This window comes from Canis lupus, chromosome 11 (genome assembly GCF_003254725.2).
Source record: "Canis lupus dingo isolate Sandy chromosome 11, ASM325472v2, whole genome shotgun sequence".
Lineage (NCBI taxonomy): Eukaryota > Metazoa > Chordata > Mammalia > Carnivora > Canidae > Canis > Canis lupus.
In genome coordinates, this window is record NC_064253.1 from 38,246,805 (window position 1) to 38,267,976 (window position 21,172).

General features: G+C 41.3%; 1 protein-coding gene across 3 annotated transcripts in view; it reads right to left on the bottom strand.

Annotated features, from left to right (window-relative positions):
• The window catches only part of SAXO1 (stabilizer of axonemal microtubules 1), a 103,805-nt gene that overhangs the window by 50,157 nt on the left and 32,476 nt on the right, over nucleotides 1–21,172 (bottom strand). Inside the window, exon 2 of one of the 3 annotated variants that reach the window (XM_049116159.1) lies at nucleotides 19,098–19,147. The exons of the other annotated variants lie outside the window; for them this stretch is intronic. Within the exon in view, the coding sequence (XP_048972116.1) occupies nucleotides 19,098–19,144 (47 nt within the window). The 5' untranslated portion in view covers nucleotides 19,145–19,147. The remainder of the gene's footprint in view (nucleotides 1–19,097; nucleotides 19,148–21,172) is intronic. 3 annotated transcript variants of the gene reach the window in all.

Here is a 21,172-nt window from a genome sequence, read left to right on the forward strand (position 1 = left end):
GAATTGTTATCACCATCTTATCCTTTTTCTTTATTATTAAAGGAAGAAATAATTTATTATTGTTGATGAATTCTAACTCTTGTTAGTGTTTAGCACTCATTGAGAGAGATTTATTCCCTCCAGCGGAATATATGAAGCAATTTATGAATGCCGCTGTGTTTGCCTTCTTTTAAAAACAGAAGTGAGACAGCATAAATTTGTTGTCTATACAGATGGAAAACCCCACTGCGTTGTTTTTGACAATTCTTTGATATACAAGATCTCAACTGGGAACTATGGTTCATACTTTCTTCCCAGCTGCTAATAGGAATTAATCTCCTGCTATACTTCCACAGCTCCCTTATAGCAGGCTAATAAAAATGTGTTATCATTTATTGATCACTTACCACATGCCAGGCAGAGTGCTAATAGCTTTTATGTTTGTGAACTTACTTCATCTTCTCTACAGCCCTATGAGATGCCCCTGCTGCTATTTCCACCTCATCATCTGTGTGAGGTGTCTGAGGCTTAGCAAGGGTAAGCTATCCAAGGTCATTCACTCATTTCAGGAGATACATAGCTGGTAAGGGATGGAATGCAAACTTAAACCAGCTGTTTCTGAATCCAATGTCCATGTTAATATTTTCCACTAGATTATAGTTACTAAATAAAGGGTTCTTAACTGCAGGGTCCGTAAATGAACTTTAGGGGATCCTTGAGCCCCCAGAAGTTGTTGAATGTGGTGTGTGCATGTACACGTTCTCCTTGGAGAAAGTCCAAACCTTTTAACCATATTCTCAAAAGAGTCCAAGACTTATTAGAATCTGTTCTTTTTTTTTTTTTTTATCACCTTTAGATTTTGTACCACCACTAGCATCCTTTTTTTAAAAAAGATTTTATTTGAGAGACAGAGAAAAAACACAAGCAGGGGGAAAGGCAGAGGAAGAAGCAGGCTCCCCACTGAGCAGGGAGCCTGACTCCAGGACTTGATCCCAGGATCATGACCTGAGCCAAAGGCAGACGCTTAACCAACTAAGGCACCCAGGCACCCCACCACTAGCATTCTTGTCTCCAGCACCAAAAAGCCATGTTGAGCACATGACAGGTATTGAACTACGGGTTATCCAAACGACCCAATTGTTCTCTCTGGTCCTTCCTTGGTCCTTCTCTGGTCCTCCCATAGGGATGCAATGGGAGTGATGAAGTTTTCTGAAGCTCTGTTCTTAAGCCAGGCACATATGAGAGCTCCATTAGCATGGCTTCAGAGCCCAGCTTTTCCCACTATTGCACTTCACAGCCACATGTGATGAAAGAGCAACTGGGACCTCATCCTGCCTTCTCATCCCAGAAAACCAGACATCTGCTTGTTCTGGCTTAAAGATCCAGCCAGCTGAAGAGGAAGGAGATGCACTGCTCGGCCTGGCAAAGCACACCTGGCCCTTCCTGAGCACAAGCTCTATTTTCAGGGTCAGCTGGCAAGGAACCCTCTGCTGTACAAACAGCCACACATTTTAATAAAGGCGATTGTGCAAGGTGAGCTTTTGAAATACACAGGCTGGTTTTCTGTCTGCAGCTGCACTTACAGATGCTCCACTTTCTAACTGAACCATGTGCAGTGGCTATGAAAATAATCATTATTCCACTTTGGGCATGTCCACTGGGTACCTGGCACTGTTCTAGACACTTCAACCCATCATCCAACAGTCTACACAACAGCCTAGACAGATATTATAAACATTTTGCAGGTGGGGGCCTGAGATCCTACTTCATGAGAAGACAGCATGTGAGCTGAGAATGGGCAGGCTGGGGCATGTCAGGGATGGGCAAAAGTGAAGAGGGCTATCTACAGGAAACAGAGGAATCTGAGCAAAGGCTCAGGAAGGAACAAGACAGGGCACATGATGGGAGAATCTACTGCTCTGTGGGCTAGAGCACTTGGCCTGGCGATTGCACTAGGAAGGCCTGAGCTATCTGCTTAGTTCAGTCAAAGCAATGGGGGGAGCTCAAAGAAGGATTTTGGATTCACAGAATGACCTGATCCGCTTTATTTCCACGAAGATTAATCTGGCAATAATGTGCAGCCTAGAGAAGAAAAGAGTCTAGAGGTAGGGAAAGCAATGGCCATTGTCTGGTCATGAAATGCTGAACAAGGCGCGGAGACAATCAAGGGTTAACTCAAGAGCCATCTCACCAAGACTCAGTGATACACTGGATCAGAGGAACAAAAGCAAGCAAATACCTCACCAGGCAAGGTATCTGAAGGGGGGTGGGGGTGGGGGTAGGTCAATCTGAGAAAGGGAAGGATGTCAGTTTTTTTGAATTGATGGATTCTGATCAGCTCAAGCATTTACACTTTAGGATTTTTTTTTTTTTTTTTTTTTAAATGTTGTCCATTCATTTCTTTTTTTTTTTTTTTTTAATTTTTATTTATTTATGATAGTAACAGAGGGAGAGAGAGAGAGAGGCAGAGACACAGGCAGAGGGAGAAGCAGGCTCCATGCACCGAGAGCCCGACATGGGATTCGATCCGGGGTCTCCAGGATCGCGCCCTGGGCCAAAGGCAGGCGCCAAACCGCGGCGCCACCCAGGGATCCCTACACTTTAGGATTAACAAATTAGAATAATCATGAAGCCAAATTTTCAGGGAGGCCTCAATACTGAGTTATTCTAGAGTCATGTTCATGTTCTGGGGTTGCTGAGCTCATTCATAAAGCTGCTTTCTGGCACCTTTTGGCTTAAATTTTTAGAATCAACAGGAGGAACTGAGGCTTTGCTTGGGAGTAAGTGTAAGCATACAAATCATGAGTACAGGGGGACATGGCACATGGCTGTGGTAGGTCACATTTGGAATCTGTAGTTTGAAAGGAAGCTTCAGGAGATGAAAAAGTCGGGCTTAACAGCTCATTAATCCTCCAGACCCACCAAAACTGGTATGTGTGGCTCACTAAACATCCAGCTTGCAAGGAAGCCCTGGCGTAAAGGCCAGTCTGATCCCAGCTTCTCAGCTCTGAGCTGCAAAGAGAGCAACGGGTACACTGTGCTAGAACTCAGGAAAGCTTCCACTCTGGCTGGCCCAAGCTTGCCTTTTAAGATTTTCCAGATACACTACTGCTCTTCAGCTTACTGGCAAGTCACTAACTTTTAAAATCCATATTTTTCTAATATTAATAGCACTACATTTGATTTGTAGGAGGAGGTATATGTATACTTTTTATTCCAAAAGCCAAACCCATTTTTGAAAGGTTGGAAAGTACAGAAGTGTATAAAGAGAAAAAAATCAGGACTCCATGACACATCCATTGGTTAACATTTTGGTATATTACCTTCCAGTCTTTTTCCACCTGCATTTTTAACACAGTTGAGAGATTTTCACCTGTAAAATGTGGTTATCCCAGTAGAGCATTGTCTAACAGCTGAGGAATAAATGGACTTATGGACTCGTGAAATTCAAATCTGACCAGCCGCTAGCCCAACACCTGACAGCAGAGCAGGTGTAAAGTGTAAAACCAACTTCAAAGTCTTTCCCAAGAACCTTGGTAAATGGATATGATGACATCTACAAGAAATCACTTTAACAGAAATGCTTCTCCTCCATGCTCTCGGTTCTTTGTGACTGTGATAATTAAATAGCTTGCTAATGGAAAAACAGGGAAAGAGCAAAGACGACAGCATCCCCTCACCCCCATTCACAGTCATAAAATACCCTAGACTATTTTCCTAACAGCACTTTCACATCTACATGATGATTGTATTTCTACAACCACTTTAGCTGGTGAGCAAGGCTAGTCCACACCAATTTCCCAGCAAGTCTGGAAACTGAGGCAATATAAAGCAAGGGACTCATCTAAGGTCATAAAGGTAGTTGCTGGCAAAGCCAGGACTGGAACTCAGGTGTCCTCCCCTATGCCCTTTCCCAAGGGGCCCCCAGAGCATACCATCTGAAGAAGGGACCAGACTCAAGGTCCTCACACAGAGTCTGGAGCCGTCTGAGTCAGTGGGAGGCCAGTCATTTCAGTCATTTCAGCCATTTCACTAGGCTGCCAAACAAAAACAAAATCCCTTCTCTCTTTCTTGCCTCCCTGTATTCCTCAAATGTATTGTCAGAAATGATAGTCACGCATGGGAGTACTAAGTCTTGAGCACCCGGTATGTATCAGGAACTCCACCAAAATGCTACACACCTAATCCTCACAGCAACCTCACAGCAAGGAGCACAGGCTCTTTTTATAAGAATTTGTTTTAAAAGAACAACTGAGCAGCTGGCCCAGGCTCCTATACAAGTGCTGGAATCAGGAGTCTCATCCAGCCTTGCCTGACTCTCAAACCCTTGCCTCTACATTTTGCTACACTCAAAGTTGAGAGGCCTTTGGCTCCTGACGGCTGAGTAAGCTGGACTGTTCTAATGAGGGGAGGGGTATACCCACCCCATCAGACTCCCTGCTCCCTGAGGCTCTGAGAACCCATCAGGGGGCTAGTATGCATGACAAACCTCCTCATGCTTCATGCCTTACACCCTCACGGAGGCAGGCAGGGCCGCATTCTGAGGACTCAAGATTCTCCCTCCCAAGGGCAACCTGCAGGGTGGAGACACAGAGCCCTGTCCACCCAGCTCAGCCCAAACAGGCCACAAAAGGAAGATGTCCTAGTGATGAAAATACAACCTGCCCCCAAATCAGGAGAAAATACAAACCTTGTAACGTGATACACCAAGACAAAACCATGAATTAAAGGAAACCTCATTTAAAATGGAGTTGAGGGGCACTCTGCTGGCTCAGTCCATAGAACATGCAGGTCTTGATCTCAGGACCATGAATTTGAGTCCCATATTGGGTTTAGAGTTTACTTAATTAATTCACTAGAGTTGTGGGGCACCTGGGTAGCTCAGTGGTTGAGCATCTGCCTTCCACTCAGGTCATGATCCTGAGGTCCTGGGATCGAGTGCGCCTCAGGCTCCCCACAGTGTGCCTGCTTCTCCATCAACCTGTTTCTGCCTCTCTGTGTCTCTCATGAATAAATAAATAAATAAAAATTTTTAAAATAATAGTAATAATAATAATAATAATTCATCAGAGTTGAGAAATCAAAAGGGGGAAGCTCTGGCACCACACCACTCTTTGTAGCCCTTTCCAGAACCAACAGAAAGAGAAGTAGCTTGCATTCCCAACAGAGAGAAGCCTAATCGTTACTACCCCAGCAAGAGGAAGAAAGACTTTCTCCTTGCCTGGCAACAGCCCAGCCAATGAGAGACTAACAACACTTGGCCAATGAAAAGCCACATTTCAAACAAACTCCCAGTTTACTCCAACGGACTTTTTGTTTATAACAGCCTTTCCAATGTCCCTCTTTCCTGTCTAAAACAGCCTTCCTCCGGGTGTGGGCATAGGTCAGTTGGTTAAGTGGCCAACTCTGGATTTTAGCTCAGGCCATGGTCTCGGGGTCCTGGGATGGAGTTCCAAGCTGAGCATGGAGTCTGCTTCAGATTCTCTTTCTCCCTCAGCCCCTCCTTCCACTCATGCATGGTCTCTCAAATACATACATACATACAGCTAGTCTTCCTCTTTGTTCTCTGAACTCATCTATGGTTTTACCATAGCCCGTGTGTCCTGAATTGCAATTCTCTGCTAATCCCAAATAAACCCATTTTGCTGATAAAACAACTGGCAGTTTTATTTTTAAAGTTAAGAGTATCTGACATCAACATAGGAGAGAAAGCAATAAGCACAGAGGTGGATAAGGCTGACTTTCTACTGAGGTAACTTTTTTCACCAAAGCCATGCCATTCCGTTACATTAACTTGACAGATTTAAAGAGGTCGGCCTTTAAAAAAACAAACAAACAACTGCCTTTGAACATTCACTGAGCAGTGCCTTGGCATTCTTTCCTTGATTCATTCATTGACCTTCTATATGCCAACTCCATGATAGTTTATGGAGATACAAATTAAATCTATGATCCTCAACCTCAAGGCACTCAGAGTCCAGTCAAGATCGACAAGTATTTATGCTCTTCAACCACTGCTTTGATGGCTGTTTTTATATAAAGCTCAGTAGGAACACAGAACGCCTAAATTAGGTGGAAATCAGAGAGGGCTCCAAGGAAGAGGTGGTATTCGGGCTAAGAGCTGGCCAGTTGGACCATTAGCCAGATGGAGAAGACATCCAAGGAAGAAATAAGAACAAAGGTACAGAAGCGTGAGGGATCGAGGTATACTTCCATAATTACAAGAATATCTGGCACATAAAACAACAGGTGAGAAGAGCTGCAGATTAGGCTAGGCGAGGCGGCACAGGCCAGGCCTGGAAAGGCCTTCAACAACATGCAAAGGAGTTTGCACTGGATGCTATAGGTGACTGGAACCCCAGATGAGCTCCCAGCAGGGAAGAGAAGACCAAGCATCTTTAAAGATCACTCCAGCCACGATGTGAAGGGTAGACTGGAGAAAGGAGGAAAGAGGTGTGTGTGTGTGTGGGGGGGGGGGGGGGGGGGGGGGCAGGGTTGCTGTTAGTAAGTATTGTACCAGTTCCAGGAAGATTCATGGGATCCTAACGCAGGTTAGGGTGTCAGGAGAAGATAATGGGGCCTGATGAGAGAGATGTTTGCAGGTAACATTGCCCGGACTTGGAACATCTACCCACTCTTCGGTGTTCACTGCTGTTAACGAACCCAGGCAAGCCTCCACTTAGCAAGTATTTCCAATGGAAACCTGGATGTTGGAAATTTAATTACACACGGCCGTGTGATTATAGCTGGATTGCAGACTGAAGCGAGATTCATTTTGTTTGTTGGTTCATCAGCTAACAGAGCTGCAGTGGGCTTGCATCAAGGGCTCCCCGACTGCACCTCTTGGCACAGCTGCCCAAGGAAAGGCTGAGACCTTGCAGCTCCACGTGCAGCCCACAGAGCCTCCTGAGAGCAGTGGAGGTGGGGGTACTCAGCCACCACACTCTGTCTCTGTCTCCCTTGCCCTTTCTGTTCCGGCAGCCGCATTCCAAAGACTAATGAGAACAAGGTGCAACATGGTTTAACAATTTTGATACATTCCTTAACAAAACATAATTTCTTTAAAAACACATAGACTGCATTACAGTGACTCCATCAGGCAAGACACATGTCAGCTTAAAAGAATGAGAAAATTTGGCAGGTATGTGTAACGTGTCAATAAATTAAACTACGTTTATTTTCACAAAACCAAATGGTCAGACTTGCTCGTGGTTTCCTACCAAGGAATAAGAATTACTCCCTAGAGAGAGTAATCAAAGCGCAATTAGACCAGTTCTGGAATTTTTTTTTAAAACATACTATCCTTTCTTCACACATGATTGCTCCTTCATTTTTAGCAAGGGTCCTTAACTCCTAGAAATAGTAACAGGCTTCTCTGGGCTTGTTGGGTCCTTCTGTGATAACATGCAGTCATAAAAGAGGTTTTTTTGGTTTTTTTAAGGCAACTGGTTTACAGTTCAGAATAAATGTCCCTCACAATGAATCCATTCATCTGTCCATTTAACAAATAATAGCATTGCCTGTTGGTTTGCTCTATTTCAAATGCTGGTAAACAGAAAATCCACTTTCCTAATAATGGCATTAATTTTTAGCCCCGGGGCAGGAACTTACTACTTTGAGGATATTCTATCAAGGTCCTATTTGAATGAAAGATTTTTAAATAAGAACTGTAATACCGGGGATCCCTGGGTGGCTCAGCGGTTTAGCGCCTGCCTTTGGCCCAGGGCACAATCCTGGAGTCCTGGGATCAAATCCCAAGTCGGGCTCCCGGCATGGAGCCTGCTTCTCCCTCCTCCTGTGTCTCTGCCTCTCTCTCTCTCTCTGTCTATCATAAATAAATAAATAAATAAATAAATAAATAAATAAATAAATAAATAAATAAATAAATCTTTAAAAAAAAAGACCTGTAATACCAGGGTGACTCCATATTTTCAAAATGTAGCAAATGGTCAAAGAACAGAGAAGCAACGAAGGAAGGCAGATATAATTTTAAAACAAATCAGACTGTAAATGGTTGATATCTGCCTTAGAAAAATGGCATAGAAACGACCTTATGAAAAGAAGCGACACTTTTTTTTTCCTGTGGCTTAACAGAACTGGCATCATCTTCTCCAAAAAAGAATTCTCAACCATGTTTATAAAGATTGGAAAAAAAATTTACCTGGGAATATCTGCAAAATTCAGTAAGATTCAGTAGTAGGAAGTAAGGGGAACGAAGTTGCCACATACGGTTATGCAGGTTGTGTACTGCACAAGGATGACAGACTGACCCATCTAAGGGGGAACTGTTCATTTTAGAGATATTGTCAATTTGTATATTTTGACAATTTCTCAGGAGACAGTAGTGAAGGTATTGTTCTAATAAGCTTAGCAGGACAGTTTTCTGACAGATGGAAGTAGAACATATCGGGGAAGGGCTGCCTGTTTTTAATTTGCAAGAAGGATTCATATGGGCTAATGGTGGCGGTGGCACAGAACATATGATTACTGGGTGAAACACAATTCAAGTGATTCATTGGGATGAATTGCTACTTTGAATCAAATTTCCAAACCAATGTCTTGCACACAAGCACTCCATAAATGTTTATTAAATAAGCAAAAAGCCACCAAGATGATTGCCAGGTGTGTGCTCAGCTCAGGTGACTAACCAGGATGTTACCAAAGACAGTGTCACAATCCCATCACTATAGAAGCTGACATTTTCAGCTCAAAGAAGAAACGGGACCATGAGACCACACACCATACCCTTAAACTCAGGGCTGGCCCCATGTTTTCACCCCTTCTTCCTCACGCCCAGAAAGAAATGAACTCCAGGGTGGCCCATTTGCAGGATGGTAGCAACACCAAGAGCCTCTGACCTGATATGACTGATACACCTTCATCATAACTAGTGAGATTTTAGGGTTGGCCACCACAGCACTGATGGGAATTACTTGACAGATATCCTAAGGCAAAGAGGAGGGAACTTCTGCCCTTGCCACTCTCTCTCCTCAGGTCGCCCACCTGCCCAGCCTGCCATGACCACCTGCATTCAGTAATGCTGCAGGGCTCTCTGAAGGAAGAGCAGATTCAAGAGTCTCTTTCTTTGTGAACCATCTCAGCTGAGGTCCTCCGTGAGACTCCACACTTTCAGATGCTCTAACAATTTCCCTTGAGAACGACCTCAAATTTAAATTTACTCTAGGCAATTGGTCCTAAGTTCTCTGACATTTTGATAGCATCTGCTTACTACAGAGACAAATGTCAGGTCCTTGTGGTGTATTTGAAGGAACACAGAATGAGCAGTCAGAAGGAATGGGTTTTAGTTTCATTTTTCAACTTTGTGGTGATAAAGTGACTCTGAAAGTGTCATTTATCTTCTGTGCTCATCAGTGTCCTCTTCTTCAAAATGCAAATGATGGTGTCTTATCTTAAAAGGCCACCAAACACATGTAAAAACATTGTGAAACAAAGCATAGAAACACAAAGAAGTATTAACACAAGAAAAGCACCCGTTCAAACCTCCCTACCTATCTTACCCTCATGAGTCACTGAGTCACCCAGACCCCCAGATGTCTTTCCAAATTCTAAGGACAGCAAAAATATTCCTAACTAGACATGTAGGAATGTCTTATTGCACATGCATTATGTTAGACTATATGCACAAGACTAATAAAACTTCAGCTTACATCTGTATAGCAATCTATACTTTATTAAGTTCTTCCATTTACATTAAACCATGGCAGAGCTGTGCATTTTTATATGCTGAATGTATATTTTATAAAGCACTTGGGTTTTGGATAATAATGTATACACTACATGCATGCTCATTGTATATAACTAGGAGTACGATATTATTTAAATTATTACATGATGTATATTGCTGTATCTTTACTTTTATAACATATCCATGGCCATATTTATGATTTATATGATGGTGAGCACTTTGTCAAGAATAAAACCCCTAATTAAAACTAGACTCCTATGGGAAAATAGGATTTGTTTTATGATGATTCACTTTATGCTGGTTTCCAGATCATATAGCCCTTCAGACTTGTGTCCGACCTGAACATAGTTTATGAAAATAATTATTAAAGGAAGGTATAAAAACCTCTGGTATTTTGAACTCTTCCCCTATGGAATTCATAAGTTTTTTATTTTTAAAAGGGAATAAGATCATTTGACTTTAAGTACACAAAAGTAGTTATAGAATGAAGTTATACTGATTACAATAAGGCATGAATAATCTCTCCCAATATCTATCATTACTTTCATGGAAAATGACAAATATCCCACCACCCTCTTTTTAATGGAATCATCTGAGAATGGCTTTGAAATGAGAAAATTAATAAAACAAGTAAACTCATGCAGAAACATAACATTATATGCCTGTTTCCTTTGCTACTCTATTCTTTTCAAGTGTAACTAGAGAGCAGACTCCTCATCTGATACCAAATGACTAATTCAATTAAGCCCAAACTGCAGTCCTGTTTTATATATTAATACAGTCTACGTTGATGTTTATAAAAAGCTTAGAGATTTTTAGGTTATTGATATTATCTGAACCCTAAGTGCTCAAATAACCATAGTTATTAAAGCAGATTTATCTTCAAGACCTTCAAAAATATACATTTAACTTATAGAGATGCCCTACTTATAATTAAAGAACATTAGCTAAAGGAAAATTTACTTTTTTGGCCATCATGCACACATACACCCATCTCATTCTTCAAATGTTTATTTTAAAAAAATTTTTTAAAGTCTAAAAGTACTAAACAACTCAGAAGCTACACTATCACCAAAAGAACCTTAAGTAGCCTATCAAATTCACTTTGGAGCATGTTGAGAAAAGGTTATGAATCTGAACTATGTCACTCAAAGGTTTTCAGCATGCAGGTGGCATGTAGCTTTCTACAGAGTATAATTTAAGAGGCACAATAAGCTCTTACCTATCATAAAGTAACCTCCACATCATGCCTAAAGAAGCCAACACGTAAACCACCCACCATTTAACGGCTGGGAGATAGAGAAATGGGAGAAAAGGAACTTTCAAGTATGTAGCACACAGAAAAGGCATTGCTTTACCTAAGTTACCTCATTTAAACCTTAAAAAAGCCACATGGGAAGGTATCATTATCTTTGTTATACAGAGAAGATAGCAGAGGACTCAAAAAGATTAAGAAACTGGCCTAAGGCCACACAGGTACAGTGTCAGACTGAGACCCACAGCTGATTCCAGATGACACCCACCTCCCACAAAGAAGGACTCAGAGTTGTAAATTCAAAGATTTTTATTTTTCTTCTAACCACCACCAAATAACCCAGGCCCTACCTCCTGTAGCCTTAGTAACAGGAATTTTTAAAAAGTGAAATCACTAATAACTAATAACAAACCAATAGAAAGAAATTTGAACAATAACCAATAGAAAGAAAATTGAACAATAATCCCATTGACAACTGCATCAAAAATATTAAAATACCGAAGAACAAATTTAACCAAGGAGATGAAAGGCCTGTACCCTGGAAAACATAAGACATTGATGAAAGATATTGGAGAGGACACAAATAAATGGAAAGATATTCTAGGTTTAGAGTTGGGAAGAATCAATACTATTAAAATGTCGGCATTACCCAAAGCAAACTAGAGACTCAATGTAATCCCTATCAAAATACCAATAGCATTTGTTCATTGAACTACAATAAACAACCTTACAATTTATAGGGAACCATAAAAGACCCCAAAGAGCCAAAGCAATCTTAAGACAAACAAAGCCAATTTCAAAATACACTACAAAGCTTTAGTAATTGAAGCAGTATAGTACTGGCACAAAAATAGACAGCATAGATCAAGGGAACAGAATCAAAAGTCTAGAAATAAATCCACGATTATATCATTAACTAATCAAAAACAAAAGAGGCAAGAATATACAATGGGGAAAAGCGAGTCTCTTCAATAAATAGCTCTGGAAAAACTGGACAGCTGCATACAAAAGAATTAAACTGGACCACTTTCTTATACCATAAATTCAAAATGGATTAGAGATCTAAATGTAAGACCTGAAACCATAAAAATCCTGAAAGAAAACATAGTCAGTAACCTTTTCCATTTAAATTTACATATTTATTTTTGAGAGAGAGCATGAGCAGGGGGAGGGGCAGAGGGAAAGGGAGAGAGAGAATCTCAAACAGGCTCCACACTCAGTGGGGAGTGGGGCTCAACCTCATGACCTGAGCAGAAATCAAGAGTCAGATGCTCAACCAGCTGAGCCCCCCAGGTGCCCCCATGGGCAGAATCTCTTGAACATCGGTCTTAGCAATATTTTTTTGGCTCAGTCTCCTCACACAAGGGCAGCAAAAGCGAAAATAAATAATTGGGACTACGTCAAACTGAAATATGTTTGCTCAGCAAAGGAAACCAACAAAATGAAAGGTAATCTACTGAATAGGAGGAGATATTTGTAAATGGTATCTCCCATAAGGGGTTAATATCCAAAATGTTTTTAAAAACCTCATACAACTCAACACACCAAAACACACACACACACACACACACACACTTCTGTTAAAAAATAGGCAGAAAACCTGAACAGTCATTTTTCCAAAGACATGAAGAGTGCTAAAAAATCAAAAAGACAAGAGATAACAAGCATTGGCAAGGATATGGGTAAAAGGGAACCCTTATGTACTGGATGGTGGGAATACAAACCAAAGCAATCTCCATGGAAAATTGTATGGAGGTTTCTCAAAAAATTAAAAATAAAAACACCATATGATCCAGCAATTCTTATTCTGGGTAATTACCCAAAGAAAACAAAAACATTAATTTGAAAAGATATACACACCCCTCTGTTTGCTGCAGCATTATTTATAAGGCTAAGATTTGGAAGCAATGTAAGTGTCCATCAATAGATAAATGGATAAGGATGTGGTATAAATATACAATGGAATATTACTCAGCCATTAAAGGTAATGAAATCTTGCCATGTGCAACAACATGGACTGACCTAGATGTGACTGTGCTGAGTGAGATAAGTCAGAGGAAGACAAATGCTATATTGTTTCACTTACATGTGGAATCTAAAAAAAAAAATTTTTAATTTAAAAAAACATAAAACAGGCTCAGAAATAGAGAACAAACTGGTGATTGCCAGAATGCCAGAAGGAAGGGATTGGGAGGATGAGTAAAATAGGGAAAGGAGATTAAGAGGAAACTTCTAGTCCTAAATCAAAGGGATGTAAATTACAGTATGATGACTATGTAGATAGTATTGTAATAACTTTGTAAGGTGACAGATGGTATCACACTCATCATGGTGAGCAGTCTATAATGTGTAGATGTGTCAAATTACCATGTTGTGTGCCTGAAACTAATACTGGATTGTCAACTATACTTAACTGAAATAAACAAAAGTAAGGAGATAAAAAAAAAAAAAAGTAAGGAAATCAATAGGTACTTAAAGGTTATCATATATAACAAAGGCTCTCAGTTAAAATGGTGGGGGCCTCAGCCTATTAATGTGTACTAACTGGGCAGCCCGGGTGGCTCAGCGGTTTAGCGCTGCCTTCAGCCCAGGGCGTGATCCTAGAGTTCCGGGATCGAGTCCCACGTTGGGCTCCCTGCTCTCTCTCTCTCTCTCTCTCTCTCTCTCTCTCGTGAATAGTCTTTAATAATAATTAATAATAAATAATAATAATAATAAGTACTAATAGGATGGGACGGCTTTGCAGGTTACTTGACTGGCTTAGCGCTTCATCAAGACATGAAAATCCCAACCGAACGGGATTCCTGCTGGAAAAGATAATTCACTTCAGGCTAAGGCTTCTAGATCTCATGGTCACAGAAATCAGAGCCTGGCTGAACAGCTTCTGGAGAAACACAACAACGGGATTGCTAAATTTAAAAGTGGTCCAGGCTGAGGAAGGCTGGGAGTCTACAGAACAAGCATAAAGGGACACCATTAATAAAAGTCTTCCCAAAATTCCAGTCACTATTTAAACCTCGGAAGAACCCTAGGAGATAGTTATGATTGGTCATATCATCCCAGAGATTTAAAAAAATAATAAAGCTGAGAAGATGAACAGACTTGCCTGCTTCACACAACCTACATTTCCCTGGGGCTGTCATAACAAAGCCTCACACACTGGAAATGTATTACCTGACAGTTTTAGAGGATAGAAGTCCAAAATCAAGGTGTCAGCAGAATACGTTCCTTCTAGTTTGGGGAAGTCTCAAGTATTCCCTGGCTTGTAAAAGTTGCTTTCTCTGTGCCTCCACATAGTCTCCAGCCTCTATGCATCTGTCCCTTCTAATAAGGACATCGGTCGTGTTGGATTAAGACCCACTCTAATAACCTCATGCAACTGTGACTACCTTGTCAAGACCCTACTTCCAAATAAGGTCACATTCTGAGATACTGGGTCAGGACTTCCAATGTCTTTTGGGAGACACAATTATACCCATAACACACAACTATTAAGTAGACAAGCTGGATCCAATTAACCACCACTCTATGAACCTGACCTCCCTGGGAAGCCAAGCCTGCTCCGGTGACAGAGGAGAGCCTCCAAGCCAGAGGGTTTGAGAGAGGCCCAGGCAGCAGAAGGATGAGGGAGATAAGCACCTCATGAGCACGTACAGTTCTACAGATTTATTTTAAGAACCGCCCCACACATCTGTTGAGAGCCTAACCGTAATCGCACCTGCTGTGTGCACAGCACGTGCTAACGTCCCACAGGAAATGCAGGGCTCCATCAGCCTCTGTCCTCTGCCTTCTGCCCAGTAGCTTGACCAGAATGGGGGTGAGGCCGTACACAGATGGGCTGCTGTCATCGCCACAGCGAAGGACATCACACCAAAAGACAATAGGAGAGAGGCTTAGCAGTCACTATGAAAATACAGAGCAGTGTGACTTTCCTTCCAATACAAGAGGACTTCATGAGAGCACAGGTTTTGCCGTGGACAGAATTTCAACAGAAGAGGGTATAAGATGTAAATACAGAAGGTGAAGTGAATCCACACCTACTGAAAACCTATCTGAGGGCTCATGTGGAAGCCACCACACTCGATCCTTAAAATAACCCCAACCATAGGTACTATCATCCCCAATATGCAGGTGAAGAAGCTGAAGCCTGGAAATTTTGCAGTGAGGGTGGGAGGAAGGGAGGGGGATTAAGAGACCAAAATCCTAACTCCAGCTCACAAGGAAACCCCAAAGTTCTAGACGGCACAGGACTCAGGTAGCTGGCTCTCAAGAGGTAGGAAACTATAAAATGAGTGAAACCATTTCACCTTCTCATCATTTTGGACACAAACACAATTCTAAGAGTGTGGTCCAGCATGCAAAAATCACAGGTATTTTACTAAAAAAAAAAGAAAGAAATCAAGTCTGCTCATATTCATCACAGTATAAAATAATGCACTGTAGCCAAACTAGAAGAAAAGCCCAGAAATGTATATTAAAAGTGGCAATTTCTAAAAACAGAAGTCATCATGTAGCTGGCTAGGGTAGCTATGCATATGTGGCGTGTTTGTGTACATGTGTTTTTATGTGTACATTTTTGCCCTTGAGCCATTAAAACCTCAGGAAAATTTTATGACAATAATGTGCCATGTATGTAAAAAATGGATGGGCTAAAGTTACTGTTTTCTTAGGATCTGTCTGGCATTTGACAGCCACGCACCAGTGCACTATCTGGAAAGATTTAGGACCCCTGCTGTAAAATTATTTATTAGTTGTTATTTATACTACGTGCTTACTGGCAGACCACCCAGTGTTGTAACAACAAAAGCAGTCATGCTGCATCTCTCCAAAACAAGCCTAAGACCACAGGGGTTGCTTTCGGGTGTCACCACGGCAAGATGTGGCTTCCGGCAGGGAAGTGTGTTCTATGTTTTGAAGGTGCTGCCATCCTTGGAGAGACCAAGTAAATGGGAAACGCCTGGGCTCAGCAGGAGCCGGCTCTGTTCTGTCATCTGTAAAAGGGCGGGCAGCACCAAAAATCCCTCAAATCTCTTCTGAATCCTGGATTTTTTTATTTATTTAATTTTTTTTTTAGAAGACCAGAATCTGTTAGCAGTTGCCCACTAACCCCTGGACGTGATCTGGGGCTAAATCTCAGTGCCTGGAGTCTCAGGCTGCCAACATCTTTTTGACCCTCCCAATTTGGCTTGAGTAAGCTAACAAGACATATTTGAACACTTAAAGGCCTCAAAAGAAAAGCTCATTATACAATGCTTAATTTTATTAAATTTGTCAAGGTTGCTGTTCCACTAGACCATCCAAGAGGAGATTGAGTTTTTCTTTTAGAAATATAGAAGGTAATTATAGTATGTCTTACGCTAACTTAAATAAATAAGCAGAAAAATAAAGCAAACTTTTCCCCTCTACCTCCCTCAGCACACACACATGCACGCACCTATGCATGCATGCATACACACGCACACACATGCAATCTTCAGGAATTTGTGGTTATTCTCTTTGGGTGATTCTTCTGAAAACATAATCAACCTAATACAGATACATAAATATCTTCTCCTTCAGGACACAGGAGGATGCCACATTAATCCCCTCATTCTGGTCATCAATGTCTCTCTCCCAGACTGACTCTGACCAAAATCTCATCATGGAATAACCAACTCATTCAGGGAGCTCACTGGTAGCACAGCTCAGTCTCGTTTTTCTGACAGCGAAGTCACCTGTTCAACCAGGGTCTTCTAAGTCTACTACCTGGCCTGGAACATCTGATTCCAAGTTCTGCTCTCCTCCCACTGATCCAGGATGTTCTCCAGGCTGGTAGGAGGGAGCATTGGGCTGCCATGCCCTTCCTGGTGCAAGGCTCCTACTTAGTGACTCCCAAATCTGACCACATCCTAGTCACTTCTGGGGAGCAAGTCCTACCCTACCTAGGCCTAGGGAATCTGTCTACATTTCTGTACTTTTCTCAAAGCTCCTTCAAGTAATTCAGGCTGAGAACTTACTGCACATTTATACTCAACACTCAAGAATTGACAAGAATCAACTTTACCAACTTCTAGAGGCAAGAAGAGAACTGAAGGCCAGAGTCAAACTCTTAAAGATCATAAACAGATTCTTCTTCTATCTTAGGAAAAAGCAAAAGCATAATAGAGTTGGCTGTTGCAAATGAGCACAATATTCCCTGGAACAAAGAGAAAACAAATGACAGTAATCAAAATAATAACTTAATAACTTAAATCAGACATTTTTAAGAACAATTTAAAAAAATTCATACTTTAACGACAGCTTTTCCTTTTATTATAGTTAATATTAAGTATCATTAATAGTTTAGTAAATCCCCAAAGCATCATCCATTCTACACAATTACCCAGATTTTGTCATACTTGCTTCATAAAACCTCCTTTTTCTCTTTGCTGAAGTAGTTTAAAATAAACCTCAGAAATCACATTGTATATTCTTAATATGCATCACTACAGAAGCAGCACTTGACAAAATTCAACATCCTTTCTTGGTTAAAAAGAAAAACAAGAAAAGCCTTGGGGCACCTGGGTGGCTCAGACAAGTAAGCATCTGCCTTGGGCTCAGGTCATGTATCCCGAATTCCTGGGATGGAGCCCCACACTGGGCTCCCTGCTCAGCCTCAGTCTCCTTCTACCTGCTGCTCTACCTACTTGTGCTCTCTGTCAAATAAACAAAATCTTAAAAAAAAAAAAAAAACTCAAATTAAGAATAGAGAGGGACAAAAGATGACTACAAAGTAGGACACTAGGCTCACCTAGTCCCATGAATATAATTAGACAACTATCAAATCATCCTAAGTACCCCCAGAAATTGACTTGAAGACTAGCAGAACAAACTCCATAACTGAAGGCAGAGAAGAGGCCACATTGAAGATAGGAAGTGCAGAGATGTGGTTTGGACAAGAAACAGATGGTGGCCACTGTGGTGGGGAGGCAGTCATCCCAGAGATCACAGGAGAAAGAAGCCTAACACATAGGGGAGCACAAGGAGCAATGAATCCCCATAGCAGCTGGCTTGGAAAGCAAGAGGGACCAAATTTCTTGAGTTCTTACAACCAGTGGGGCTGAAAGCCTGGTGGTTTAAAGGTCAGCGTGCTTGGCTTGGGGAGAGCCTGGAGACATTGGGGCTGCTCTTGGAAAACAGGCAGGCAAACAATCCAAAGACCAGCATAGAAACAGCAAACTGTAGAGCCTCGGGTGCACATACTGGGGAGATTATTTGCTCATTTCAGCGCACATCCCAGAGAGGCAGCCTTTACAGAGATCCTCTTCCAGGAACAAAGGAACTGGCCACACCAGTTCTATCCCCCACCCCTCAGCATAAGCACAGTGCCACCTGCAGGAACCAGCCCAGCACTGACACTCACTCATTAAGTTGCTTACACCAAGCCCCACTCCCCCCCATGCTCTGGTGGAACCAACACTCCCAGTCATGCTGGCCCCAGTCCCAGTGCAGAGGGCCCTCTCCCGCAGAAGACTGGCCAAATCCCCTGCCAGCACTGTGTCTCCCAATCCAGGAGTTTTGCAAGGCCTCAGCTCCAGTGGCAGCAGCAATAGGTCTCATTCACAAAGAGATCAGAGCACACCTAGTTAAAATATACCATGTTCAGGCCAGGGACCAAACACTGCCCACCAAAGGTAAAGAGAGCTCCTGAAGAGAACCAGCCTGAAGGATAAAGCAGTCAGGACACAACAGCAGACCATACATAGCACACACTGGAGACACTCTCAGAAGTAGCAGGTCCTGGAGACCAGGGGACTCTGTGTTGCAGGGTACTATAGGACCTCTTCTTCAGAAAGCCATTACCCTCAAGAACAGGAGACATATCTAACTTTCCTAACAGAGACTTAAACAAAATGAGAAGACAGAGGAATATGTTCCAAATGAAAGACCAGGACAAGGCCACAGCCAGGATCTAAGTGAAACAGATGTTTAAATCACATGCCTGAAAAAATAAAAAAATAAAAAATAAAAAATAAATAAATCACATGCCTGATGGAGAATTTAAAGCAATGATCCTAAGGACAGTCACTGGACTTGAGAAAAGAGTGGAAGATATCAATGAGATCCTTAACAGAGAGATAAAAAATAATAATAACATAACAAAGATAAAGGACTCAATAAACAAAAGGAGAAACATACCTGAAGGAATAAACAGCAGGCTGGAAGAAGCAGAGGATTGAATTCATGACCTAGAAGATAGAGTAATGGAAAGTAATCAAGCTGAACAAAAAAGAGAAACAAGAATTATGCAACATGAGAATAGATTTAAGGAAATTAGTGACTCCATCAAACATAATAATATTCATATTATAGGAGTTCCAGAAAAGAAGAGAGTGAAAAGGGAGCAGAAAATGTATTTGAAGGAATAATAGCTGAAAACTTCCCTAATCTGAGGAAACAGATATCCAGATCCAGGATGCACAGAGAACCCCCAACAAACTTGACAAAAGCAGATCCACACCAAGACATATTATAATCAAAATGGCAAAATAGGGGCACCTGGGTGGCTTGGTAGGTTAAGCATCTTCCTTCCAGCTCAGGTCATGATCCCGGAGTCCTGCAATCGAGCCCCACTTCAAGCTTCCTCTCCCTCTCCCTGTTGCTCCCCTGCTTGTGCTCTCTCTGTGTCAAACTGACATCTTTTAAATGGCAAAATAGGGATCCCTGGGTGGGGCAGCGGTTTGGCGCCTGCCTTTGGCCCAGGGCGCGATCCTGGAGACCCGGGATCGAATCCCACATCGGGCTCCCGGTGCATGGAGCCTGCTTCTCCCTCTGCCTATGTCTCTGCCTCTCTCTCTCTCTCTCTCTCTCTCTCTCTCTCTCTCTCTGTGTGACTATCATAAATAAATAAAAATTTAAAAAAATAAAAAAATAAAATGGCAAAATATAGTGATTAAAAAATATTAAAAGCAGCAAGACAAAGGAAGACAGTTACATACAAAGGAAACCTTATAAAGCTATCAGTGATTTTTTCAACAGAAACTTTCCAAACCAGAAAGAAGTGGCATGACATATTCAAAGTGCAAATGGGAAAAATCTGCCGCCAAGAATACTCTATCCAGCCAGGCATTCATTCAGGATAGGATAGAATAAAGAGTTTCCCAGACAAACAAAAACTAAAGAGTTCATGACCACTAAACCAACCCTGCAAGAAATATTAAAGGGGACTCTGAGTGGAAAGGAAAAATCAAAATGACATTATAAAAGTAGGAAACACAAAGCATCAAAAATTAATATTTCTATTAAAAAAATCAAAGAACTAAAAAAAAAAAAAAAAAGAACTTGCAGAATAAAAGGATATAAAATATGACACCATACAGGCACCTCAGTGGCTCAGTTGGTTAAGTGTCTGCCTTCAGCTCAGGTCACAATCTCAGGGTTCTGGGATTGAGCCCCACCGTCAGGCTCTCTGCTCAGTGGGGAGTCTGCTTCTCCCTCTGCCCCTCCCCCCACTTATGCTCACACTCTCTCAAATAAAATAAATAAATATTTAAAATAAAAATAGAAAAAAATATGATACCATATGCCTAAAACATGGGGAGGAGAGGAATAAAGAATGGATCCTAACTTAAATGACCATCAACTTAATATAGACTGCTATATGCAGAAGATGTTATATACAAACCTAACCACAAATCAAAAACCACTAATATGCAAAAAATAAAGAGAAAGAAATCCAAATATATCACTAAAGAAAGCCAATAAAGCATGAAAGAAAGACAAGAAAGGATCAGAGAAAATCTTCATAAACAATCACAAAACAAGTAATGGCAAAGGATACATATATAGCAATAACTACTTTGAATGTAAATGGACTAAACACTCCAATCAAAAGACATAGGGTGACAGATGGATAAAAAAAAAAAAAGAGGGCCATTGATATGCTGCCTACAAGACACTCATTTTAGACCTTAAGACAACTGCAGACTCAAAGTGAGGAAATGGAGAAGTATTTATCATGCAAATGGATGTCAAAAGACAGCTGGAGTAATAATACTTATATTGGACAAAACAGACTTTAAAACCAAGACTGTAACAAAAGACGAAGAACACAGTATAATCATAAAAGGAACACTCCAATAAGAAGATATACAATTATAAATATTTATGCACCCAACACCGGAGCACACAGATATGTAAAACAGTTAATGATAAAAATAAAGGAACTCATTGATAATAATACAATAATAGTAGGGGACTTTAACACCCCACTT